Source organism: Mytilus galloprovincialis, chromosome 3, assembly GCF_965363235.1.
Source record: "Mytilus galloprovincialis chromosome 3, xbMytGall1.hap1.1, whole genome shotgun sequence".
Classification (NCBI taxonomy): Eukaryota; Metazoa; Mollusca; class Bivalvia; order Mytilida; family Mytilidae; genus Mytilus; species Mytilus galloprovincialis.
The window spans coordinates 24,071,385-24,095,616 of record NC_134840.1 but is presented as its reverse complement, the minus strand read 5'-3'; the positions used below and the strand labels follow the sequence as shown (position 1 = coordinate 24,095,616).

At 31.7% G+C, this 24,232-nt stretch overlaps 1 protein-coding gene across 3 annotated transcripts; it reads right to left on the bottom strand.

Annotated features, from left to right (window-relative positions):
• On the bottom strand, positions 1-23,922 carry LOC143067471 (calpain-5-like). Of its 3 annotated transcripts, none has more exons than XM_076240766.1 (13): positions 23,617-23,922; positions 18,699-18,867; positions 13,256-13,387; positions 11,848-12,050; positions 10,630-10,813; positions 9,452-9,642; positions 8,148-8,225; positions 6,179-6,356; positions 4,768-4,887; positions 3,314-3,510; positions 2,821-2,951; positions 1,424-1,560; positions 1-838 (listed from the first exon to the last, which is right to left on the bottom strand). In XM_076240766.1, the coding sequence occupies exons 2-13, from the start codon at positions 18,864-18,866 to the stop codon at positions 644-646; spliced, it is 1,914 nt and encodes a 637-aa protein (XP_076096881.1). In that variant the 5' UTR covers position 18,867; positions 23,617-23,922; the 3' UTR covers positions 1-643. The 3 variants fall into 3 exon arrangements, with proteins under 3 accessions (XP_076096881.1, XP_076096882.1, XP_076096883.1); XM_076240767.1 differs by having other exon boundaries at positions 23,625-23,922; XM_076240768.1 differs by lacking the exon at positions 23,617-23,922 and adding an exon at positions 22,979-22,999.
• Between the last annotated feature and the right edge of the window lie 310 nt (positions 23,923-24,232).

The window sequence follows — 24,232 nt, the reverse complement described above, 5'->3', positions numbered from 1 at the left end:
TAACATTGAGCATATCTTTATTGTCCTTAGTCTTTCAGATTTGCAATGGTATTAAAATTGACATTTATTTGCTGTTACATTATCATAATTGTCAAACTATCTCACACATTACCTTTTCAACTTTTTCTTCCAATTCCAACGTATTCTTTACTTTAAAAAGTAACTTTCATACTTTAAAACTCATTAAATGTATTCATGTTATATTTCCGTATGTAAAAATCAATCCAAAGACAAACATTGAAAGTATCATAGAGTTATAAATACAACTAATATAGATATAAATACATAATAGGCTTATTTAAGGTACAAAATCTACAAGCTTTTGCTTTGTTTACAAATAACCTTTTAAAATGTACAAACTAAAAACTAAGAGCTCAATCACATACAAGAAAAAGACTCGTGAATAAATTAAAGACAACAAAATAAATGAATGGGAGAAATCTTTCAATATGTCATCTGCATTTTCCTCTATTTTAAACCCTTGATAAAATAATCATAAATCAACAATTCCACATTCTAGCCATGCACTCAAACACCCTGACTGACAACAAAACGCTCTGTGAATACATATACATGTTACGACATGAAGCCTGATATTATACTTTGCCATGTAGCATGAACAAGACATCATATATTGTGCGCTTCACACTTCGTCCATCTTTTCAGTATAGAAAAGTTTAAGCCATATGAATCCTTGCTTTAGTTCCGTGGATTCTTTTCCTTTACCATATAGTTCAAAACGGCTGATAACATTTCCACCTTTATACGACCTTCGATCACTCATAGGTATTGTATACTGTCCAACAAACTCGTCTTTTATCATGTTGCTGTTCCACACCTAACAGAAAAATCAATTAGATGTGAATAAGGGCCTATTTTACATTTATATATCATGCTTAATGTTATTATTTTGTGTTGTCAATAATAGAAATGCTTAAGTAAACCAATAACACAAGATTCATTTCGGTTTGGCTAAATAAGGAGGAAAAGAACAACTAGCACTGGAGCTTGGATTTATTAATTCCCTAACCTAAACAGATTTTATTCTTAAAAAAATATAAATAGATAACCTTGAGGTCACAGATTATGAACGAAGTTAATGTTACATAGAATGCCGGCATATTTTTTTTTAAAATGAAACCAATTGTCAACTACCATACATAATTTATTTCACGACCATTCCTGCATACGATAAACACTATAAACATGACAAAAAAGGATGATGATAGATAACAGACATAAAGAGTAATATAACAAAAACGTAAACAGCAAATCAGGATAAAACCAGCACAGTGTCGGGAATTTAAGTTGAATATGGTGAAAAATAAATTTGGTATCACTTCAACATTGTCGATGAATGACAAAAGAACTTTTGCACTTAATTTTTTTAACATAAAATCATTGGCATATGAATATATCACACCTCTATTACTATGTCTTCGTCTGGTTTCTTCAAGTAAAATGTGACTCTTTCATTCCATTCCGGATTCACTGTATCTCTGACAACTTTTGTTGTTAATTGTTTCTTCTCACAATAAATTATGCAATACCCATCAACAGCTAATTTTTGGGAAAAAAGAAAATAAGATAAACACAAATATTTAAGGAATTTATAAATAAAATTTACACAAAAATATGACATTATCCTGACTGATAAAAATATTGGTATATGCATATGTGTCATGGAATAGAATTGTTGTTTTATAATATTAGTTCCAAATGGAATGAATATCCTGGAATATTATTTCCACTGGAAGAAATAGTATAGTACGTGTTGCGAGCAGAATAAATGGTATAGTATAATTGTTTCAACAGGAATAGATATTCTAGCAATGTATATATATATTTATCTTACCTCCTATACATTCTAGGAATATGAATGGTAAAAGCAACCGCATGGTTAGTAGGGGTGTGATGTCCCTTTATATAAACAACACGGTTTTGAGGGAAACAACAGGTTTCAACAGACGATGACATTGATAATGAACCTGAGTGATGAACGAAATAAAATATGAAAATAAATTCATAAAACACATTAAAAGCTAACAAACAGTTATTGTTGGCATTTGTTTTTGTATAGACCAATGAAAGTAGGTTCCTAATACTAACGGTATTTAAGTCACTTTGATAGGCCAATAGTCTAAATACCACATGTTAAGATAGTCGATAAAATAAATTCGTTACATAACTTCGCTCTAACCCCATATGGAATTTACTGACCCCATTTATATCGTATAAGGTCACTAACACACTCTGTAACTTATAGCGTAAACATTTTAAGATAGAAATTTTACCATTCGAGAGCAGACGATATGAAGTCAATTCTTTTAACTGATCTGCAAGACGAGATGTTCTTTTAGTTTGCTTTTGACCTTATCAGGTTTGGTGCTTTTCTCATGCTTGATATTGCAATAGGAAAGCGAGAATATTTGAATTATGTAAAAAACAAAAGAAATCAAAGAACCCCATATAATAATCAACCGGTCGGAAAAAGTATAAATCGGGTAAAAATTAAAATTACAAAAATCCTTTATAAAATGGCAAAATCAAAAGCTCAAACATATCTTACAAATGGAAAACAACTGTCATAATTCTGACTTGGTGCAAGCATTTCCTTATGTAGAAAATGGCGGATAAAACCTTGTTAGCCTGACCTCCCATTTGTATGTCAGTCCCATAGATTTCTATTATATTGACAACAATGTGTAAGAAAGAGAGTAATTCATTTATCAGTAGTTTTGACTTAAATAAACCTAGTTCAGGCAAACTAACATCAATATATTTACTGATATTGATTATTATGTTAATATCACAAAATACCTCCATCTTTATCCTGGGGTGGTAAGCTTGTTCCTCGTACAATCGATATCTGCATAGCTCCAATATGAGGTTTTGCAAACCCTTGAAAGCCACAGCATTCGGGATGCTTAGGTTTATCGAAAACAAGTTCTCTGTAAAAGTGAATATTTTAAATCTACTGTAAGTATTAGACAATACTTAAATATCATCTTCAGTGTATTATCTAACACTTGTGAAAGAAATAATATGAGTGTTTCATTATTTACCAAGAAATACATAAAGCTTCTGAAATTGTAGATTTTTTTTAGCTACAAATAAGCCTACAGTTAAGAAAACTAATATGATTTTATGTACAGAGAGCAATAATTTAGTTCTCAAAGGTGGACAAAACTAGACCAAAACTGTCACGCTTTTGGGTTTGTGGTTCATTATTCATTTTACTAATCTAAACACAATTTATCCATTAGTCAGTAATATATACTGGAAACAAAGTCTGTGCTTTAAAATTACATACCGTAAATCCATGTCTAATGTACTATACATTCTAAAAACAAATTTTCCTAATTTGCCAGGATCAAAAGTTGAAGGAATAGCACAGTATCTTCCTTGTGTCAATGGTACCCTAGCAAATACACTTCTACCATTTGAGAATGGACCAGAATGTTCCTTGGTGAGTCGGTCGTGCATCCGGAATTTTCTATTTATGTCCGTCTGAAATAAATAGAAATTATTATAAATATGTTTACAAAACTGTTCCAATTTAAGTTCCAATGTTTTGAGGTTTTGTCTGGAAAACTTATTAAATGTGTCCAAACGTGTTATAAACGGAAACTGTTAAACCATATCATTTGAAATAAGAAAACAGCTGATAAAGAGAGGTTGTAAACATTAAATACGGATTATTGTCAAACAGTTATTGGTTTAGTTGTAGTACTTTGGTATAAGGTTTCAAAAAGTAATGTATAAGATGGACTGCTCTATCTCATAGTTAGTGAATTTCATTATGTGGAATAAAGATGACTGTTTGTGTCGAAAACAATGCATATTCTTCTTCCTCCAGTTACGTTAAAATGGAAGAATATGTACATATTTTCATGCAAACACATATATCTATAAAGAGTATGTACAGAGCGCAAAAGTGAAACGATACCACTGACGTAGTGGTTTGTGCATTTTAATTCAAAAGGGATTAGAATGAGGATAACAACTTATTGTTCACTTTGAACAACAACAAACGCATACTTATTTTTCATTCTTAATAGAATGGACAAACGAGGAAAACACGATCAAAACAAAACCAAACGTTAGATTTTATAATCCGGACATCAATTATTATTCAGATGTTCACTTATCAATTTCTCAACCATTCAGTTTTTCTTCCTGAAAACACGATAGTACTTTTCCATGTGTAGTAAAATATTATGTTTGAAAATATCATTAAATAAACCATTTTTCCAATGCATAAACAATTAACATTCTTATTACATGAAAATATTTCACTTTCTACAGTGAGAACCGATATTTTTCTAAGGAATGACTGTTATATTTTTTCTGTCTATGAAGAAAATAAAATAAAAAATGTGGTGCACACTGAATAATCTGTGTAGCAGTTTATAATAAAGTGTACACAATATTTTTGATGTTATTACGAAAAGACAGCCATTCCTTAAAATTCAATTTTAAATTTCAGTTTAAACCGGAGTAAATCATGGAAATTATGGAAATTTTATGAATGTTTATAAGCTTAACTAGAATTCGTTTAAAACAGACATGTATAATAAAAATACGACACTCCAAGATAACTTTCAAAAAAAAGGGAAGTAAAAAAAAAAATAACAAAATCAAGCATTAGACTAAATCAATCAATTTTATGACTTTAATAGTACAGTGAAAAGTAAGAATTAATGAAGCAGTAATATAAGAATAACGGAAAAAGCAGGGAAACAAGATAAAGCTCGCAAAGTATACCTTCATTATAGTGAACCCGATGGTATCATTGGCCTTTCCTTTATCCATGTCTATTCGTTTATCCCATTGCTCCAAAGAAACCATTATTTCATCGTTAGGTTGCTTCACATCAAATATATACTGTAATAAAAGTATACAGAGTCAAGTGTATTATAAAGACCTTGCACATTATATTGGTTAGTAAAAGGATCAATCGTGTTGCAATGACGTTAATACGTTAAAAAGGAGAAGAAAAAAAAGTCAGTCGAATACATAGATATAGGAAGGTATGAGTGCCAATGGGACAACTCTCAATCCAAATAACAATCTACAAAAGCAAACCATTAAAGGTCAAGGTACGGCCTTCAACACGGAGCCTTGGCTCACACGGAACAACAAGTATAAAGGGCCACAAAATTACAAGTGTAAAACCATTCAAACGAGAAAACCAACGGTCTAATCTATATAGAGAAACGAGAAACGAGAAACATGTATAAACTACATGAACAAACGACAATTACTGTACATCAGATTCCTGACTTAGTCATGCATTTAATTTAAAGTTCTGACTACAATACAAGCACTAAGGTATTTTCTCAAAGACATTATTGTTTAATATGCTAGTCAGTTAGCGCTAGGCTTAATAAAGTTATCAGCAAAAGAGAATAGAAACGTCAGAAAGTTACTAACCCATCTGTTCAAGGGAAAACAAAATGAAAATCACAGTTGCTTAAATTATCCCAGGAACTCATATCAAGCTGTAACTCACCCAAAGATTTGACGAACAGTGGTTATTGTCAAACACAAACTGCTGAAAATAACGCTCACAAATCAAAAATACAGTGATTTGCATGCAAGACAAAATCAAGCAAACAAAATATAAACTAGACTGTGTGTTGTGCTTTTCAAAATCCAAACAGAACTAATTAAAAGCAATAAGAGTGTGTGTGTTAGTAATTTTGACACAAAAACGAACTTTTACGTTTAATCTTAAATATCAAATCAGACTACAATCTGATACTAAACTATGAATTAGATAAGCGTGTTTTTTATCTGCCTTAGATCACCCCTAGTTTTTGGTGGGGTTCGTGTTGCTTATTCTTTAGTTTTCTTTGTTGTGTCATGTGTACTATTGTTTGTGTGTTTGTGTGTTTTTGTTTTTAGCCAGTTCATTTTCGATTTATGAGTTTGACTGTCCCTCTGGTATCTTTTGTCCCTCTCTTATATGCCAAACACTAATCGTTTTATATCTAAAAGGAATTTAATATCGTTTTCTTTGCAGGTGAACAGATATTACATTATTTGCGTCCCATATGTTCTCTAACAATAAAACAAAAGCATATAAACAGTTTTTTTAATCATTTTTTTCATTCTGATTTAGACATGCAATCAATACATTTGCTTTTCTCTTCATTTTCATTCGTTGATTTACCTGTGGATTGTTTAGGAATGTGCTATTATTGGAACAGCCCCCACACCTGTCTAGTTTTCGCCATTCGCTTAATGCCTTTCCCTCCCTCCATGTCTTTTTCAAGGAAAATATAGAGGTATTTATTAAATGGCAAATGTCCATACTTGTGAAATATCGACAGAAATCTTCAAATGACATCCTGCAATAAAATATATAACTATTGATCAAAGGTTAGTTAACAACAAGAAATTCTCTGAAACTGACTTTATCAAAATGCTTGATTTCTTGATTGACATTACGTTACGATAAATTTGGAGGACTTGTATTTAACGAACAATCGTCATTCCCATTGAAAACAACGGTACCCCTTTTCTAGCCGAGTTGTTTCTCTGTTCATATGAGGCTGACTTCAAATAGGAATTTTAAAGAAAGAAAGACGAGACGTAATTTTTACCAGTATCCGTTAACTATATATTAAGCTATATAGATGATGTTCTCTAATTAAATAATTCAAAATTAGTGACTATGTTGAACGCATCATTTCCATCGAACTTGGATAAAAGGATACAACAGATACAGTTAAGTCTGCCTTATATCTTGACTTCATCTAGAAATTGATAGATAGTTGAAAACAAATCTTTACGACAAAAGGAATGATATCAGCTTCCCAAATGTGAACTATCCATTTCTATGTAGCAACATTCCAGTAGCGCTTGCATACAGAGAAAATATCTCCTAGTTGATACGATATTTAAGGGTTTGTTTTTCCTATCATGATTTCTTTGATAGAATATTGCTGCTCCCAAGGAAGTAATCAAAACAAGAGTTTCAAGTGGTAAAGTTGAAATCATCATTTTATGGTAGCCATCATGAGTTGGTTAAACGTTAGTGAATATTCATTTTACAGATGATGGCGGATATATTCCTAATGTCGTATTTCCCGAACGTAACGAACAGAATCAATAAGCATTTTTATTTTGTCATTTTCTATTGCAGATTATTTAATAGATCTTGAGAGCTAGCTTTAACAAATTCAAGAACAAATGAAAGTGAGACGTCTGCTCTATTTTCATAAAGTTGGTTGATAAAGTATAATGTTTATTTTATGGACTTCTCCAATTTGAATATACTTTGGAGTTCGGTATTTTTGTGTGAATACCCTTTTGAACGTTCCTCGAGATCTAAATTGACATATTTGTGGGGATGGTTCCTTCAAAAATTCAACATTATCTTGTTTTGAAATAATAAAACGTTTGTTTTTCCAGAATTATTTCATAAAACCAAACTGGCTTATACGTCAGATTCGAAACACGAACAACCTTTCCCTAACATTTTACACCATTCTTTTGTATATATTATATCATGATTACTTAGAATGTGTTCGAATTATGTATATCACTTTTTCACACCTCGCATTCGCTGGGTTTAAACTCTCGGTTTATAGGTTTAAAAAAAATAATGCATTTCTAAGCTTATATTGGCGTTACACTTGACAATACATAATAGGTTCTTATTAAAATAAGTCAAGAATCAACCACTTGATTAAAAAACAAAAAAAATTTATAATTTATTTGATAAAAGGAAAAAGAATTGGTGACGTAATTTAAAAAAAAAATGTTGTAGGAAGAAACATTATTTGTGCAATACACTGGGATCAAGCATACAAATTAGAATAGAAAGTCCCTGGTTCAAGCACTTATCTTGATTTCCATAAAAAAAAACTAAATCTAATATTTGAAAGTCAAGAATGTATTAAGAGCTTATCGACTAAAAAAAGACTCAAATTAATTGCTACGATACACACCAAAACATTTGTTTAAATAAATGAATTCTTATATTTACCAAATACACACTAAAACTTTTGTTTGAACAAATGAATTCTTATATTTACCAAATACACACTAAAACATTTGTTTAAATAAATGAATTCTTATATTTACCAAATACACACTAATACATTTGTTTGAAATAAATGTATTCTAAGACTTACCAGAATTCTCCATTGTCATCAAAGGTAAGTCCTAAAGCTTTCTTTTCACTCTCGCTAACCTTTTTCCATTCTGGTGAACTAAAAATAGCAATGTGTGCGAATAAATTTAGATCTCCTACCAGTCAACATAATACATTTGTTTAAATACGACAAAATAATGTACCATTTTTTCTCTTTCGAAAACAGCATACAAAATTAAGAATTAAAAAAACAAAACAAGTTAAGTTAAAGTTGAAAGACCCAAGTATAAGATTTATAAGTTTGCAAAAATTTATTTAGAGCCAGATAAAAAGAGTCAAACCCGTAGCAGGCTATACGGTATTGTTGAAAGTCGTACGGTAACATGTAGTTGTCAACATTTACGTCATTTTGTGAATAGTTGTTTCATTGACAATCATACTACACATCTTTACATTATATACACGAGATATTCTATGTTTTGGAATATTAACCTCTTTTATTTTGTAAGTGAACAACTCACCTACTGAGTGAAATTTCTATTGGGTTTGCAAATCATTTGTTTTGAAACATGTGAAACGCGATGTTCTGAAACTATCCCCTCAAATTTGAATAACTCATTCGAATTAATTATTTGAATAAAAACTATTTGAAATGATCTGTTGGCAAATTTATAAAGTAGTTAACGTCTTTTGTGGTCTAATTGCCTTTTGTGTAAACTTGTAAGTAGAAAATAAAAGTTCCATCAGATTATTAAACTATATCTTTCTGATGTGGCGTGTATGTCTCAAATGATTAAAAAAGAAAAAAAGTAAAGTAAAATCCATTTTTTGTGAAGAAGTAAAATTATTTAGATTGTAGAAAAACTTAAAAATTAATATTAAATGTATTGAAATAAAGTTCCACTAACCATAACACAACGTATACAAGAGAGCCGTGGTGTAGTGAATAGTGCACCGGACTAATAATACAAGGGTTCTTGGTCCTGGCCATATCTCTTGCACGTAAAAAACACCCTTGTAGATTTCGAATAAAAGAGAAGGCTGATGCCGCTACAAGGCAGCAATCACACCCGCAAAGTGAAAAGGGATTATTAGTAATATAAGTTGTAATAACTTGTTTCCCAATCCCCTATACATGAATATGTTTAAACTTATACTTACTTAAAAGCAATAAGGTTACACAAAAAATTCATAACAAAAATTGTATTAATATAAAAAAAAGAAGTAAGAGAAAATCTAAAAATAAAATTACACTACATTGATATATTAAAATATTTATGATCGAAAGGACCCTGATTAAAATGTTTTCATATACACTGAACAGTAATACAATAGTAGTCCTACCCGTCACTCCATGCACCTTTCCATTCTGTGCCACCCCATGGGTTACGACATCGGATCATCCTTATCTTTTCTCTGTTAAACACAGATATTAGGCTCTTTCCAAGTCGTATTTTCTTCACGGCGTTTACGCTGTATGCATGTCCTTTCACTAATCCACAAGACATTTCAGCTTCCATTTCATTACCACATGCCTAAATATGAATATTCAGGTACAATTATTCTCGTGAATTTTACTGTGAAACACAAGACACATCTATTAACAATTTAAAAGGTGAAACAGTGTATGAAATTGCAGTTCATGACATCACATGCAATATTTTGAGATGTATATATGGTCAACAGTCATTTATCAATGTTAAAATCTCATAATCGATAAAGAAGACAAATCAATGTTGAAAAAAACCCAGAGGAAATCGTATTAACTGCCAGAGGAGCGAGACCGGGTTCGCCGACAGGGTGAGCGTCTCATTGCTATGCTTACATGCATCCTCCACCATACGAAAAAACACACAGTCAAAATGTCGTAATCGGGAATAGGACACAATATGTAAAATTACAGATTAGACAATTGTTCTGGTATCTCAAGATTTTAGATTGCGAACACATATCGCCAATGATTTGATGCATAGATATATCGTATCGGTCAACAATTTCGTGATGGTAACCTTTAAACTTCGAACTCACCTGTTCTTTCTCTCAGTCGCAGCAGTTTTTGTGAAAGGATGATACCCCTGCTAATGAATTACATATAACGGGACATTACAAAAAAAACCGAACTCCATGGCAAATTCAAAAAGGAGAATTCAATAAAATTAACAAAATCAAGTCATATATATCATAAATCATCGGGAATAAGTGCAAAACAACTGCCATATTCTTGACTCGGTACAGACATTTTTCGAAATAGAATGGCGGGTTAAACCTGATTTTATAGCTAGCTAACTAGCTAAACCCCACCCTTGTATGGCAATTGCACATAGTCGCTGGTATACTTGATAAATGTTTAGAACAGTTCAAAAATGTTCTGAGGTAGTCCATAATCTGTTAGAAATGGTTCTTATTTTGTCAGGAGAACTATTCTGAAGACTATTTCAGATCAGTTCTCCTCACAGTTCTTGACAGATTGAAACAGAGTTTAGAAATGATACCAACTGTAGAATTGACCACATAAAACATACCCTTATTGAAGCACTCATCAATGATCTGTCTTCATAGGAGGAGCGTAATATTTTGAATAGTTTCTTTTTCAATTCCTCGGTTCTATAATCCTCTAGTTCTATAGATTCACCAACACCCCCTGTCATGTCTACCATTCCATCTTTCGCTTTACCCGCTGTTAGAGATTCATAGTCTCCAAAAAGTCTACAAATAGATGAGAAAAATATTACTGTTAATTTAAATACATATGTTATCACAAACAGCATGTAATGTTTTAATTATTTTACTTAAAGTGCACAGTCACATCTTTTAATACAATCATTTTAAAACAAAAACGAAAGCTTCCAAAGGGACATTCAGACCCATAAGTCGAAATTAAACTGACGACGCCATGGTACGTAGTTTAACCTCTAAATTCCCCCAAAATAGCACCTGATTTATTCAATAATATTTTTATTGTACTTTTATACCATTGTTCTTCACCTGATGTGTATTTCGACAATAATCATCTTTTCAGGGAGGCTCGAGGCGAAATATTTGACAAATCCCAAAGTGAATTTTATTTCACTCTTTACTATTCATACAGAAGGCTTGTCACAATTTGGAAGTGAAATTTCCCTTTATCATATTTTTTGGTTCAAAAGTTAATTCTGAGACAGCATAATTCATTAATAGAATACAAAGTTGTTTTAAAATGGAAGTTTACTTGTCAACATAATAAACAGAAATTACAATGCTCAACTATATCTTTCGTTTGACGTGTTTCAGCTTTGGATTTTGTCATTTGCTAAGGGACGGTATTTTTGTTATTTTACATTTGACGGAGGTAGGGAAAATATGATATAATGACTGAGCACACAGAGAACCTTTTTTTCATTGATCATCACAAAAAGTACCAACAGAATAATTACCCATTTGATTTACAACGAATAACATATTATTTATTGATTGTTTTAGATTTTAGATAGTAACTTCAATGTAACTGGTTTTTTCTCTTTTTTGCTCAATAACATATTGAGGAATGGGTAAGAAGTTACTTAACAATTTCTCACCTCTAATAAATGTCTCCATTACTTAATTAGAACTTCTTTATTAATCATAATTTTATAATTGATTTGTATTAAAATAATAGTATGTTATTTAAAACAATTATTTGTTCTACCCATTCGCAATAATATCTCTTTTTTTTAAATAATTTCACGGAAGTTTTTTCTAACCCTATAATACAATTGACTTACTTTGCATAAGCTTTTTCCAATAATGCTGACCAGAATTCATTTCTTGTTTTAGAATGAAGGTAGATGAGCTGACCATATCTTGTAGGTAAATAGTCATCCACTACAACATCTATCCACTGACCACATTGCCAGAACTTAAAATGAAATATCCCACAATACTGATGTTCCTTTGTCCATCCTTGCTGGTGTATATCAGGAACAACCTTAAAGTTAATAAAAAAAACCTTTATAGATGTTGGTGCTTCCGGTGAAATTCCTGGTATAACCTTCATCAAAAACACAAAAAACCAAACATTTGAAAGCGAGGGATGTATAAATACGTAGAAATGTAGAAGCTATATGGCCAAAGGAAACCTAACAAGAATAGCCATAACATATAATGTATTGTTATTCCAATAAAGCGGCATATTCGCTGAACAGAGATAGATTTTAATATTTCAAAATGGCGTGCATCTTTAAACATGTACATCAAAACAACCTTTTTAAAATAACGCTCTACGTACGCTATCATTTAACGTAATCATCATGTTTCATATAAATACTGCCTAATTGTCATTAATACGTGGAATTCTCGAAAACAAAACGGGCATGCCACCAACATCTTCCAGAACTCGTGGACATGGGGTAGAGGTAGAGTAAGAAGGGCCTCTGATATGAATTCTGATTGAGTAGAGATGTCGGATCAACCACTCTAACCTGAATCATAAAGTATTGCTGATCCATCAAGTTCAAATGACGATATTTTATTGAATAATAGTGGGAATGATACAAATGTGTCAATCCTAGTTGCGCTGTTGAAAATTAGAGACATGAGAATCAAATTTTATGCAGACAAACAAAACCTGGAGAGCTTTTATTCATTGTATGTGACAATTACAATGGACATGGCCAGAACTCGGTATGGTCGTAATATGAACGAAGTCATGTCGTAAAACGAGTGTAATGAGAACGGCATGAGCGTGACAAAATTGTACTATGGTCTTGAACTGCATAGAATAAAATTGATAAAGTCGTAGTAGAAGCGTTATCGGGTTGCCGAAGAACGTAATTGTCGTATTGAGGTCGTAGTAACGTCACTGTGATATCGTAGCGCAATTTCTTCGACTAGAATCGCGCTCTCACTACGATGGTACAGCGACATTTGCGAACTTTCCACGACTTTACTGCACTCTCGCTACGCTTCTGATTTCGCCACGACTGCAACACGATTCTTTTGAACATATTCAAAGTTGGCCACGATCATCACGATCATGAAGGCCTCAATACGACCGGTACATTATCGCACTACGATCGTCATAATTTGCATTTTTTTAGAGATCGTAGTGCGATCTTGGCCTTATGTGACTGGAGTATTAATCAATTAGTACATTTCTCGTCCTGTTTCGTTTCTTTTTTCTTTATATGTTACCTTCTTTAGGAGTTTGTGGTCTTCTGCAATACAAGCACAAGCTGCAACAAACCAACAATTTCCAATACTTCCTTGTGTAAAGTCATCTGCACTGGCTCCTTCAGTGAAAAATTCAGGACTTTGTGATATATCCTGCATGTAAAAAAATCAAAGCAAATGCCAAATCAATTTTTCCAAAATGATGACATCATGAAAGTAACCATATTGGTTATAGTTCCCAAAGCTCGTATTTGTGTTTTTAAGCGTTGTTATGTTCCTACGGGTTGTATCGTTGCTATAGTTTGTTTCCTTGTTATGAGTGGTTTTGCATTTATTTGTACTGTATTACTATAACGTAATGTTGTCATTTTAGCGGTATTTATATCATTGCCATATAAGCTGAAGATTTGGCTAGCCATAAAACAGGTCCAACCCACCATTTGTTTCTTAAAATGTCCTAGTCCGTGTAAGGAATATTGCAGTTGTTATCAAATAGTCCGTTTCTATGTATTTTGGCGTTTGTTTTTGTAGCAGTTTCATGTTTTAGTTGTTCTATTGATTACCTCTAAGAATTGATGTGTTGCAATCGGTTTTCGTTTGTGACAAGTATTTGTTTCTGTTAAATCGAGTGATGAATATTCAACAGCGATATACTACTATTGCCTTTATTTATTAAATTCAAAGGCAAGCGGTTCTTTAAAAGCCATTGTATTTGCAAATCACAATACAAAACTATAAACAAATATATCATAATTGTTTTGATAAGATCATTACATACACAATTATCACGAGAAAATAAAAAATCATCAAATAAAATCTATTTATATATAATGGAATTTTAATCGACTGCCATTCAAGTGAGAGGTTTAGCTAGCTATAAAACCAGGTTTTATCCACCATGTTCTGCATAAGGAAATGACAATACCAAGTCAGGTATATGCCAGTTGTTTTCCATTCGTTTGATGTGTATGAGCTTTTGATTTTTTCCGTATTGAATTTTCCTTGAGTTTTTTACTTTACTTTTTATTGAATCTAGCGGAATCACTGCTATACTGACTGTTTCTTATGTCCAAGAAAGACACAACAAAACCAAAACAATGAAAATTAGAAAAACTAATTTAACTGTATACAAAACTTTTTATTTTTTGAAATGCAACAATTTTCAATCCTATGAATATACCTAATCTGAAAAAACCTTTTGAAACTTTGTGTCCACAATGTTTTTCAACTTAGTACATTATTTGTCTTTTTTAACTTCCGAAACTTTTTTTTATTCGAGCTTCACAGACGAGTCTATAATTGTAGACGGAATGCGTGGCTTGTATACACACGTTTATTCCTGGTATCTATGATAAGTCTAAAAAAGGAAAATTAACAATAGGGAATGAAAAATCGTATATTTAGTCGTAAATTTTAGTAAGGCCTCTTTAAAGAAACAGTTCATTCATCTTTGTGAACTCTTGTTTATCATTAGTTTCCGATTAAGTCCAAGTTTTGATTATAAGTCAACTTCATCAAAAAGTAAATCAAAACAATGTATACAATCATTTACTCCAATCATGTCTTTATAATAACCAATATAGTACTATTCAGAAACTTTCTAGTACAAATCAAAATATTCTTATTTCTACTAGTAAACATAGCAATTCCAATTTGTAAAGGTGGATCCTAGAAACGCTCTACATTATAATGTGTACAGTAACATGTACATCATATACTACACAACCAATGATCGAAAACTTAGTCATAATCGTTTAAAATTATCTGTCAAATGATGAATGTATTTTGTTCTTTGTCGCTTTGCCAGCGAATGTCTAGAACTGTAGCGATACTGGTATCTCGTATGAGATCAGACTATGTTATAATTGTGACAGACAGCGTTCATAAAAATTTATGTTTCATTTTAGTTAAATTTTCAATGATTCCTTGTTCTGTTAACTGTGTTTAGGTTAAAATAGATAAATTGGAGATCTCATAAATTGGACTTGAAATTTTTCATGCAGCAATGGAACATTGAAATACATATGATGATAAGATACCTAATATATGAAAAATAAAATTTACAAAAAAACATATCCAAGGAATAGAACAATAGATAGTCGGTAAGACAAAGAATAAATGAATCGAATTTATTGAAAATGTCATATTTTATAAAGTTTTATCTAAGATTGTCATCTCTCCAAACCTTGTATTAACATCTTATTCTGATATGCTTTTTGAATTTCTTTAGAAAACCTAGAAATGAGGATATATTGCTTGATTGCCTATAACTATACCGACAAAAACAATACTGAAACAGTTAAATCGACGACGAACGACCTCACCACTGACAAAATAGCTACGGCGTCGACAGTCTTAAGCTTCAACCAGTGATTATCCCTGAACTAAATGGCTCCTGACTTTGATTAGGCGTCCAATTGGTTTGATCCTACATTGTTCCAACAATAATAGCGCTTTTAACACAAAAGTAACCAGGTGCTCCGCAGGGCGCAGCTTTATACGACCGCAGAGGTCGAACCCTGAACAGTTGGGGCAAGTATGGACAAAACATTCAAGCGTGATACAGCTCTGAATTTGGATTGTGATCAAATTTTTGACATTATATGTTTTTTTTTACACAAAACAAATGTCAAGATTTTACAAATCAATTAAAGATTTCTTCAAACTTTTTAAATCTAAAATTAAATAGTTGACACAGCATAGGTTTCTGACACAGAATGAATGTGGTCTAATGAACTTAAAAGTTGTTTTTTTTTGCCTTTGAGCAATTCACTATGCTGTTGAATATTAATCCTCTCAAAAAAATGTTTGAAGAAATTTTCTTTTTATTTATGAAATCTGAAATGAGAAAAATTTAAACCCCCCCCCCCCTTTTTTCACATCCCCGTTTCCCTTTTTCCAAAACTGATATCAATTCAAATTTCTAATGGAGTTTGCAACAATAACTACTCTTTTAAATACATCATAAGATATTAAAATGTAAAATAAAGTGCTTGTTATCACTGAATGGTAAAGATTGTTTGGTAGTAAAAGTGAATATACATTGTTTATTGTATAAAACAATAAAAAAAACTTCATCAGCAACATTTTATATTGGCAAATTTCCAATGAAGTTATTTACATAAAGTTATTGGCAAATAAAAATAGAAAATGACATCATAGTCATGTCTGGCAAATGTCCAACATACATTATCTAAAAACATTTTAGATAAGATAAGGAAAAAAAGCTTCATCAGCAACATTTTATATTGGCAAATTTCCAATGAAGTTATTTACATAAAGTTATTGGCAAATAAAAATAGAAAATGACATCATAGTCATGTCTGGTAAATTTCCAACATATATTATCAACTACTATTCTATACAAAGAAAGATAACTCCAATTGAAAATTAATTGCTATTGCACAATATTGTGCAATTAGATATTTCTTGCTATTGCGCAATACTGTGCAATTGAAAATTTCTTGCTATTGCACAATACTTGATATGGAATCCTGATTTGGACCAACTTGAAAACTGGGCCCATAATCAAAAATCAAAGTACATATTTAAATAAAGCATATCAAATAAGCCCAAGAATTTAATTTTTGTTAAAATCAAACTTAGTTTAATTTTGGACCCTTTGGACGTTAATGTAAACCAATTTGAAAACGGGACCAAAAATTTAGGAATCTACATACACAGTTAGATTTGGCATATCAAAGAACCCCAATTATTCAATTTTTGATGAAATCAAACAAAGTTTAATTTTGGACCCCGATTTGGACCAACTTGAAAACTGGGCCAATAATAAAAAATCTAAGTACATTTTTAGATTCAGCATATCAAAGAACCCAAGGATTCAATTTTTGTTAAAATCAAACTAAGTTTAATTTTGGACCCTTTGGACCTTAATGTAGACCAATTTGAAAACGGGACCAAAAATTAAGAATCTACATACACAGTTAGATTCGGCATATCAAAGAACCCCAATTATTCAATTTTTGATAAAATCAAACAAAGTTTAAATCTGGACCCTTTGGGCCCTTTATTCCTAAACTGTTGGGACCAAAACTCCCAAAATCAATACCAACCTTCCTTTTATGGTCATAAACCTTGTGTTTAAATTTCATAGATTTCTATTTACTTATACTAAAGTTATGGTGCGAAAACCAAAAAAAATGCTTATTTGGGTCCCTTTTTGGCTCCTAATTCCTAAACTGTTGGGACCTAAACTCCCAAAATCAATACCAACCTTCCTTTTGTGGTCATAAACATTGTGTTTAAATTTCATTGATTTCTATTTACTTAAACTAAAGTTATTGTGCGAAAACCAAGAATAATGCTTATTTGGGCCCTTTTTTGGCCCCTAATTCCTAAACTGTTGGAACCAAAACTCCCAAAATCAATCCCAACCTTTCTTTTGTGGTCATAAACCTTATGTCAAAATTTCATAGATTTCTATTTACTTAAACTAAAGTTATAGTGAGAAAACCAAGAAAATGCTTATTTGGGCCCTTTTTGGCCCCTAATTCCTAAAATGTTGGGACTAAAACTCCCAAAATCAATCCCAACCTTCCTTTTGTGGTCATAAACCTTGTTTTAAAATTTCATAGATTTCTATTCACTTTTACTAAAGTTAGAGTGCGAAAACTAAAAGTATTCGGACGACGACGACGACGACGCCGACGACGACGACGACGACGCAGACAACGACGCCAACGTGATAGCAATATATGACGAAAAATTTTTCAAATTTTGCGGTCGTATAAAAAGGTATCAATGTCAATTAAAACAACACGTCGACATCAGGAAGAAAACACCATGACCAGAAGAAGATATACATGTACAGAAAGGCAGAAGAAAAGGAATACATCGTTTCAATTTTGTGACCGTATATTGTTGCTCGTCTGTTAATAAATTGCAATCAGGGAAGTGCTAAAAGCAAGGAAAGAAGGGTGGGTTATGATTATCACAAATATAATACGTGTATAACAGTCAACACAGTCATGATGCCGTCTATCAATTTCATAAAAGATTACTAAATGTTTACAATTATAAAAACGTCAGTCAGAAGATTTTCGTAAGCAGTGACTAATAATAAATGAAATCTTGATTAATAACGCCAGCTCTAAGCATTTGTTTTAACTGTGAAATATATGCTCCATATAAGAGTTGATATTTTGTCTCTAAAGAATTATAAGACATATTTTTTGTCGTATAATAAACTTTTAATCGAGTACTATCGAGTTCGTTGATAGAGGTGAAATATGAACACTTCAGACACCGGCAGCATAACTTACTTTAACAGGAAAAAGGCATATGAGTATTTGGAAAGCAACTGTCAAAATGTGCTCGCAACTACAGGAAATCACAATATTGACAATTCTCCGTTTCTTTTCTCAATTTTATTTTATGTGAATTTTTGGAATGCAATTTATACGCATCACCAGATATTGCCTTTGTATATAGTGAGCATGCTTACTTGTGGTCTTTTCCATACAATGTCTGCTGGAGCATGCCTACTGAAATACAATGACCTAGATTGTGGAGGGAATTCAGGGTCTGTAAAAAGTTTACTGGCTCTTAGACATTCTGCCTTTAACTTTTTATATCTTTGTCCTTTGTATGCAATAGATGTACCAAACACCATTCTGTAAAAAAATGCAAATATATGACATTTGGTAAATGTTAATTAATAAACACTGGATGTTAACTAGATGTTCATTTCTTCGTCTAAGTGTTATTGCTAGAAAGTTTTGGGTTCCTCATGAATGGTACGTTAAAGTTATCTTTTCGACATTTGCATGTGCAATCTTGATTTGTGATATGGATAATCTGTTTGGCAGTGCCATTGGTGTGTTCATATTGTCGTGGCCTACGAGTAATTGTTGTGCAAAATCCCGAACATGTATGCGGCATATGGATAGTCAGTATAAATATATGTCTTATGCTTTCTAAAATTGTCAATGTGATAGGTGTTTATTCCATAAAGTCTGTGTTTTATCTAGAATCTATTTATCTAAAACTGTTCGTGTAGCATCGGTGAACCATCCCAAAGCTTTAAAGTGCAGAAGTGCATTGTATGTGTTTAAATGATTTAAGTTCTTTGAAATTTCACATTAACTATACTTAAAGCATATATGTTTGAAATTATTATAAACGCAAAAATGCACGTACTAATATGAGAATAGAAGAGATTGAGAGATGCAAGTCAATTAGACAATAACCCAACGACAAAAAAAATAATGGAAACGTATCATGAAAAATTGTAGTAAAGTATGACTTTTTCTAAAATTGTTTAGATTTGTATTTTTCATACTGAAAAGGAGCATAACATAGTATTCTGACTGTGGTATAGTTCTCATAGGTTAACTATATAATAGTTATCAAAGAAGACTGGAATAACATTACATCGAAAAGTAACTACTTTTTCATTTGTATACATAGACTTGAATCCATCATACAGATTCCCTTTTGTGCATTAATGTGTCAGTAAGTTTATGTCCTTTTGCAATTATGTATACCAAGCAACCATACAATGTGTTTGCGTTATAAGGGCTAAATGTCAATTACTTTTTGATAAACAAGAAAGTAAATCCTAAATCAGTAAAGATGTTCTACAGTTATCGACACAAACACATTAAACCATTTAAAAATGTTCTCCATTTATAAGTCTATTTTTTTTAACTACTTGGTTGTCGGTAAACCATGCATATGGCACTTTGATCATGAAATAAAATTAATTTTATTCATAATAGTTGTTTATCGTAAAAACTCAGAAAAGATGTATCCACTAAAAAAACGCAATAAATTGTCTCGATAATTTTAGATACTATTTTACTTTTTATCTATAGAAATTAATTGGTTTGCGGAGTTCCAAATTATCATCTGCACTAAATCTTAGATGACACCCTCACTAAGTGAAAGTAATTACTGAACAGATTATAAGATGTGTGACTATTTCGAGTTCTGTATACATTTCTATACTAAAATACAGCCGCACACGGAATGTAAACCTTTCGCTAAGAATAACTCTTTGAGGTAACTAGCACACACGGTACTGAGAGGTGATCAATTGCAACAAGGATACCATTATCTTTAAATTCTTTCTTTATGTTACAGGATTACATAATCAAATGAAGTGTTTTGGCTTATTTTCATCATCTGCTGTAAACACAATATAGGTTGAATGCCGAGAGAACATAGACCTTCGTTATCAATTACATATTGATGGATTTACACAGAGATTCTTAACAGTTTACATTTGTCATAAGATACAAACAGTGGGGGATCGACGGGTTGATTCAAGCTGCACAACTGGCCTGCTTCATGCAGGATCATACACTTATATGGTAGATTATTAACATTGGATTTTATATACCGAAAAAGGCAAACCGCATAGGGTACATCAGTAAAGGATTGGATAGATATTTAAAATAACATTTGATATTTTTAGATTTTCCTGTATGTAAAGCCTACGCTTTGAATTGTAGCATTGTCATATTTGAGTATACTAGTATACAGATTTAAAAATTTTGAAAATAGTTAAAATGCTAGTTTTGACAATTTTCTCAGATATTATTAAAACATAAATATCAAAAAATTGAAATAGAATCATAGTGTTTGTAAACATTGCAATATCAATGAGGTTGAAGATGAAGCCTATTGTTTCTTAACATGCAAAGTCAATACGACTTAACGGAGCAGTTTTAACACAAATTCTCAGAATAATCTTTAAAAAATTGCGCTGGTTACAAACGCAAAAACTAACATAGTAATGCTAAGCATAGGATAAATCATTATATTAAATAAGGTATCACTTCTTATAGATATGAAAGTCAGACGTGCTTTATAATTATTTAATGTGTAAATTCAGCTGATAGAACCAATAAACGGTTCATTATTTAACTACTTTTTCGTGTTATTTTTTTTACAAGAATTTTGTTTCTAAGAGCCGTTATGTTACAATTCAGTTTTTCACATTCTAGCCATTTAATTTTCACATGTATTTGTAATTTATAACTAATCCATGTTATCTATGTGAAAATCATCAGGTTATGTGTACATCTTTGTTCGTTCATTTCCCCTCTCGTTAATTCAAATTGTACATAAACTAAGACAGTAAGATTTCTTGACAGATTAATTATTGAGTTTTGCAAAACGAAAAATATTTTTCACTTTTGTACACAATTACTCCCCTGTGAACTTTTGTGCAAGACAATTCATTTTCATCCTGTTTTAAGCATCAGATCAATGTATTTATTTCTAAAATCCTTCTGTACCCACCCACTCTCAGAACATGAAATGGTCGTCCCGTAGCCACAAATGGAGGGGAAATTTCACGGTAAGCGTGCTGGTTTTGCTTACCCCTTGTTTTCTTCTTGGATGTGAGACATATCATGTATACGCATTATGCAAATTGTGATAGGCATCAACCGATTATATAACGCACCTTCCGTGTACCAGATGAATTCACACATCACTATTGTGTGCAGATAACACGAATAGAAGATAAATTATAAAAACACTAAGAAATTTCTATCTCTAGTAAGTAAAATCCATGACGTATTCAGAATTCCGATATGTATTTTCTTATTTGCTTCTTTTGGGTCCTATTTCATGTCATCATTTGCGCTAGTTTGATCACATCGAAGAGTGTGTATTTTGACAGATTTTCATTTCAGTTGTTATTTTTTTCTAGCTCTCAAATATCGTGTTTTCCCCCGTATACATAACCTTGGTGAATTGTCGTCTCGCCCGCTATGACAGTTTAACTCTTTCGCAGGGGAGAAGGTTGCTTTCACTAATTTTACCCGAAACTTGTATGAAGCAGGATATGAAGGTAAAGGTAGGTTTTGACAACGTCAGTCTTTTATTTGCATGCTTAAAAAAAAGTAGGACGGTACCTTGTGCCACTCAAAACTAATAAGTCAAGAAAAACTGACCACAGCATGCCAAAAACCCGAAAGACTACGAAAAGACGTGCAAGTTAACAAAATACATTATACATCAAAATAAGAACTAAGCAACAAAACACCCACCAAACCTGTGAATACCATGTGATCCTGAAGGGGGGTTATTAAGCAGATCCTGCTCTATTAGTGAAACTCATGTCGATTACAAATTCGATGATGGGTCTCTTTGTTGATGTCACAATTGACGAAAAGAGGACGAATTGTGGTTTCGACAATTAGAAGTCGTTTTCCGGGTGACATAATATACCTTTCCTCAAACATCATTTGATATATTAAAGAAAAAACTAACCTTACACTAAAACCCGTCAACTATCATATTTATTACATTCGAGTTATCGGGTAAAAATGTTATATTGGGAATATTTCACACTATGGTCGACAATATGTAGTTACTCATTAAATAGTATATTGGTCACTCCTCCTATGTCTGTCATACCCGTAGCAATTGGTAAACTGCTCTAATAAAAGACTTTATATTTGTCATACGTGGTGTCTTGACTTTTAAGTCCGTTGACCCTCACATTCACTTGACCAAGCATAGATTATTCCGTTAATGCGAATTCCTTAGTTTTAATTCTAGAAAATAAGTAATCGATTTGCTATTAGTAAAAAAGGAATGTCATGAAAAAAAAAGTAATAAGTATAACGGACCCATCTCCCCACAACTAGGAGATGCTGCATGTATATTAAAAATTGAAAGATACGTATTATATCCAGTTTGATATATACCATTGCAGAGTTTAATTACATACAAGTAATTATAACAGAAGAACTATTTAGAATTTACCTGGATAATTATCTACACAACATCTATATCAAAGCCAACTCTAATTCTGATAATTACTTGTGTTAGAAATATAGATAACCCTTCAGCACGTGGTTCCTGTCAGCTGTATGCAGACAGATGGTTTAAATAAAATTGATGGACAGACAATCATGTTTATTTTGATATACGGAAATTTTCAAGAACCCTGCTGTGTACTGTTTTACAAGCAGAAATGTGCAGTAAAATGTTATGTATATCTTAATCATTTTATTTGCAAGACTGCACTTAAGAACTCAAAGGTAAAGTATGAGTGATTAGAAATGACGATGGAATGCAGCAAACATGGCAAACATGACAAAGAAAAAAAAATTAAAATCAAAGCAAACAAATAAACAAATAGAAACCTACTTAAAACTTAAGTATACGTTATATATAAAATGATGAATAAATAATGTTAATCAATTAACACCAATTTATAAAATGTTTTCAGATCCCATGCGAAAAAATAAAGAAAACATAGAATTGAAGAAAAATAATAATAAAACAAACAAATTTTAAGCTGCATCGCATCATGCATACAGTATTTATAGAACGAAGGTCTTAATATCAATTATATCGCTTAATTAGGATGAAGATTAAAATGCATACAAATAGCTTACCTGTTTACCTTTTTTCAAATTTGTATTCCAAACTATTTTATGTTTTATCAGTCGCACTGCAGACTCATCTCATACAACATTCCACTATAGTCCGCCACAGTATTTCTGAGTCATTGAAGCTCTTTATCAGTTTCTCTCTCTTTCGACATGTCTATCATCTAATCATACTATCTACCACGCGTCAGTATCATTATAATCATTCACAAATAAAAGTTACATGTGCCTCAACCTTCTGAAATTGTTTTCTGTGTAAAATTGTGTCGTCACGCGCTTTTTAAAAATACTGAAAGTGAAGTTATACTTAGATTTGAACGCGAGTAAAAAAATCAACCTCAAAAAGCTTTGAAATCTATGCTTTCCCCTTCTTCATCATGTACACAGAGCAAAAAACTGGTCGGCTTTTGTCGACTCTGAATAAATACAGGTTTGAATCGTTATATAGTTGTCTTCGTGTGGAATATTTCCAGATTAACTACATGTATTATGTTAAAAATCGTCATCAACGGGTCATTTTTTGGTTTTATCTAATGATGTATAATCATATTTACATAATAAAAAAAACAGTTCTCTGTTAAAATACACATGTACATGCTATATTTGCAACTGGATGTACAGC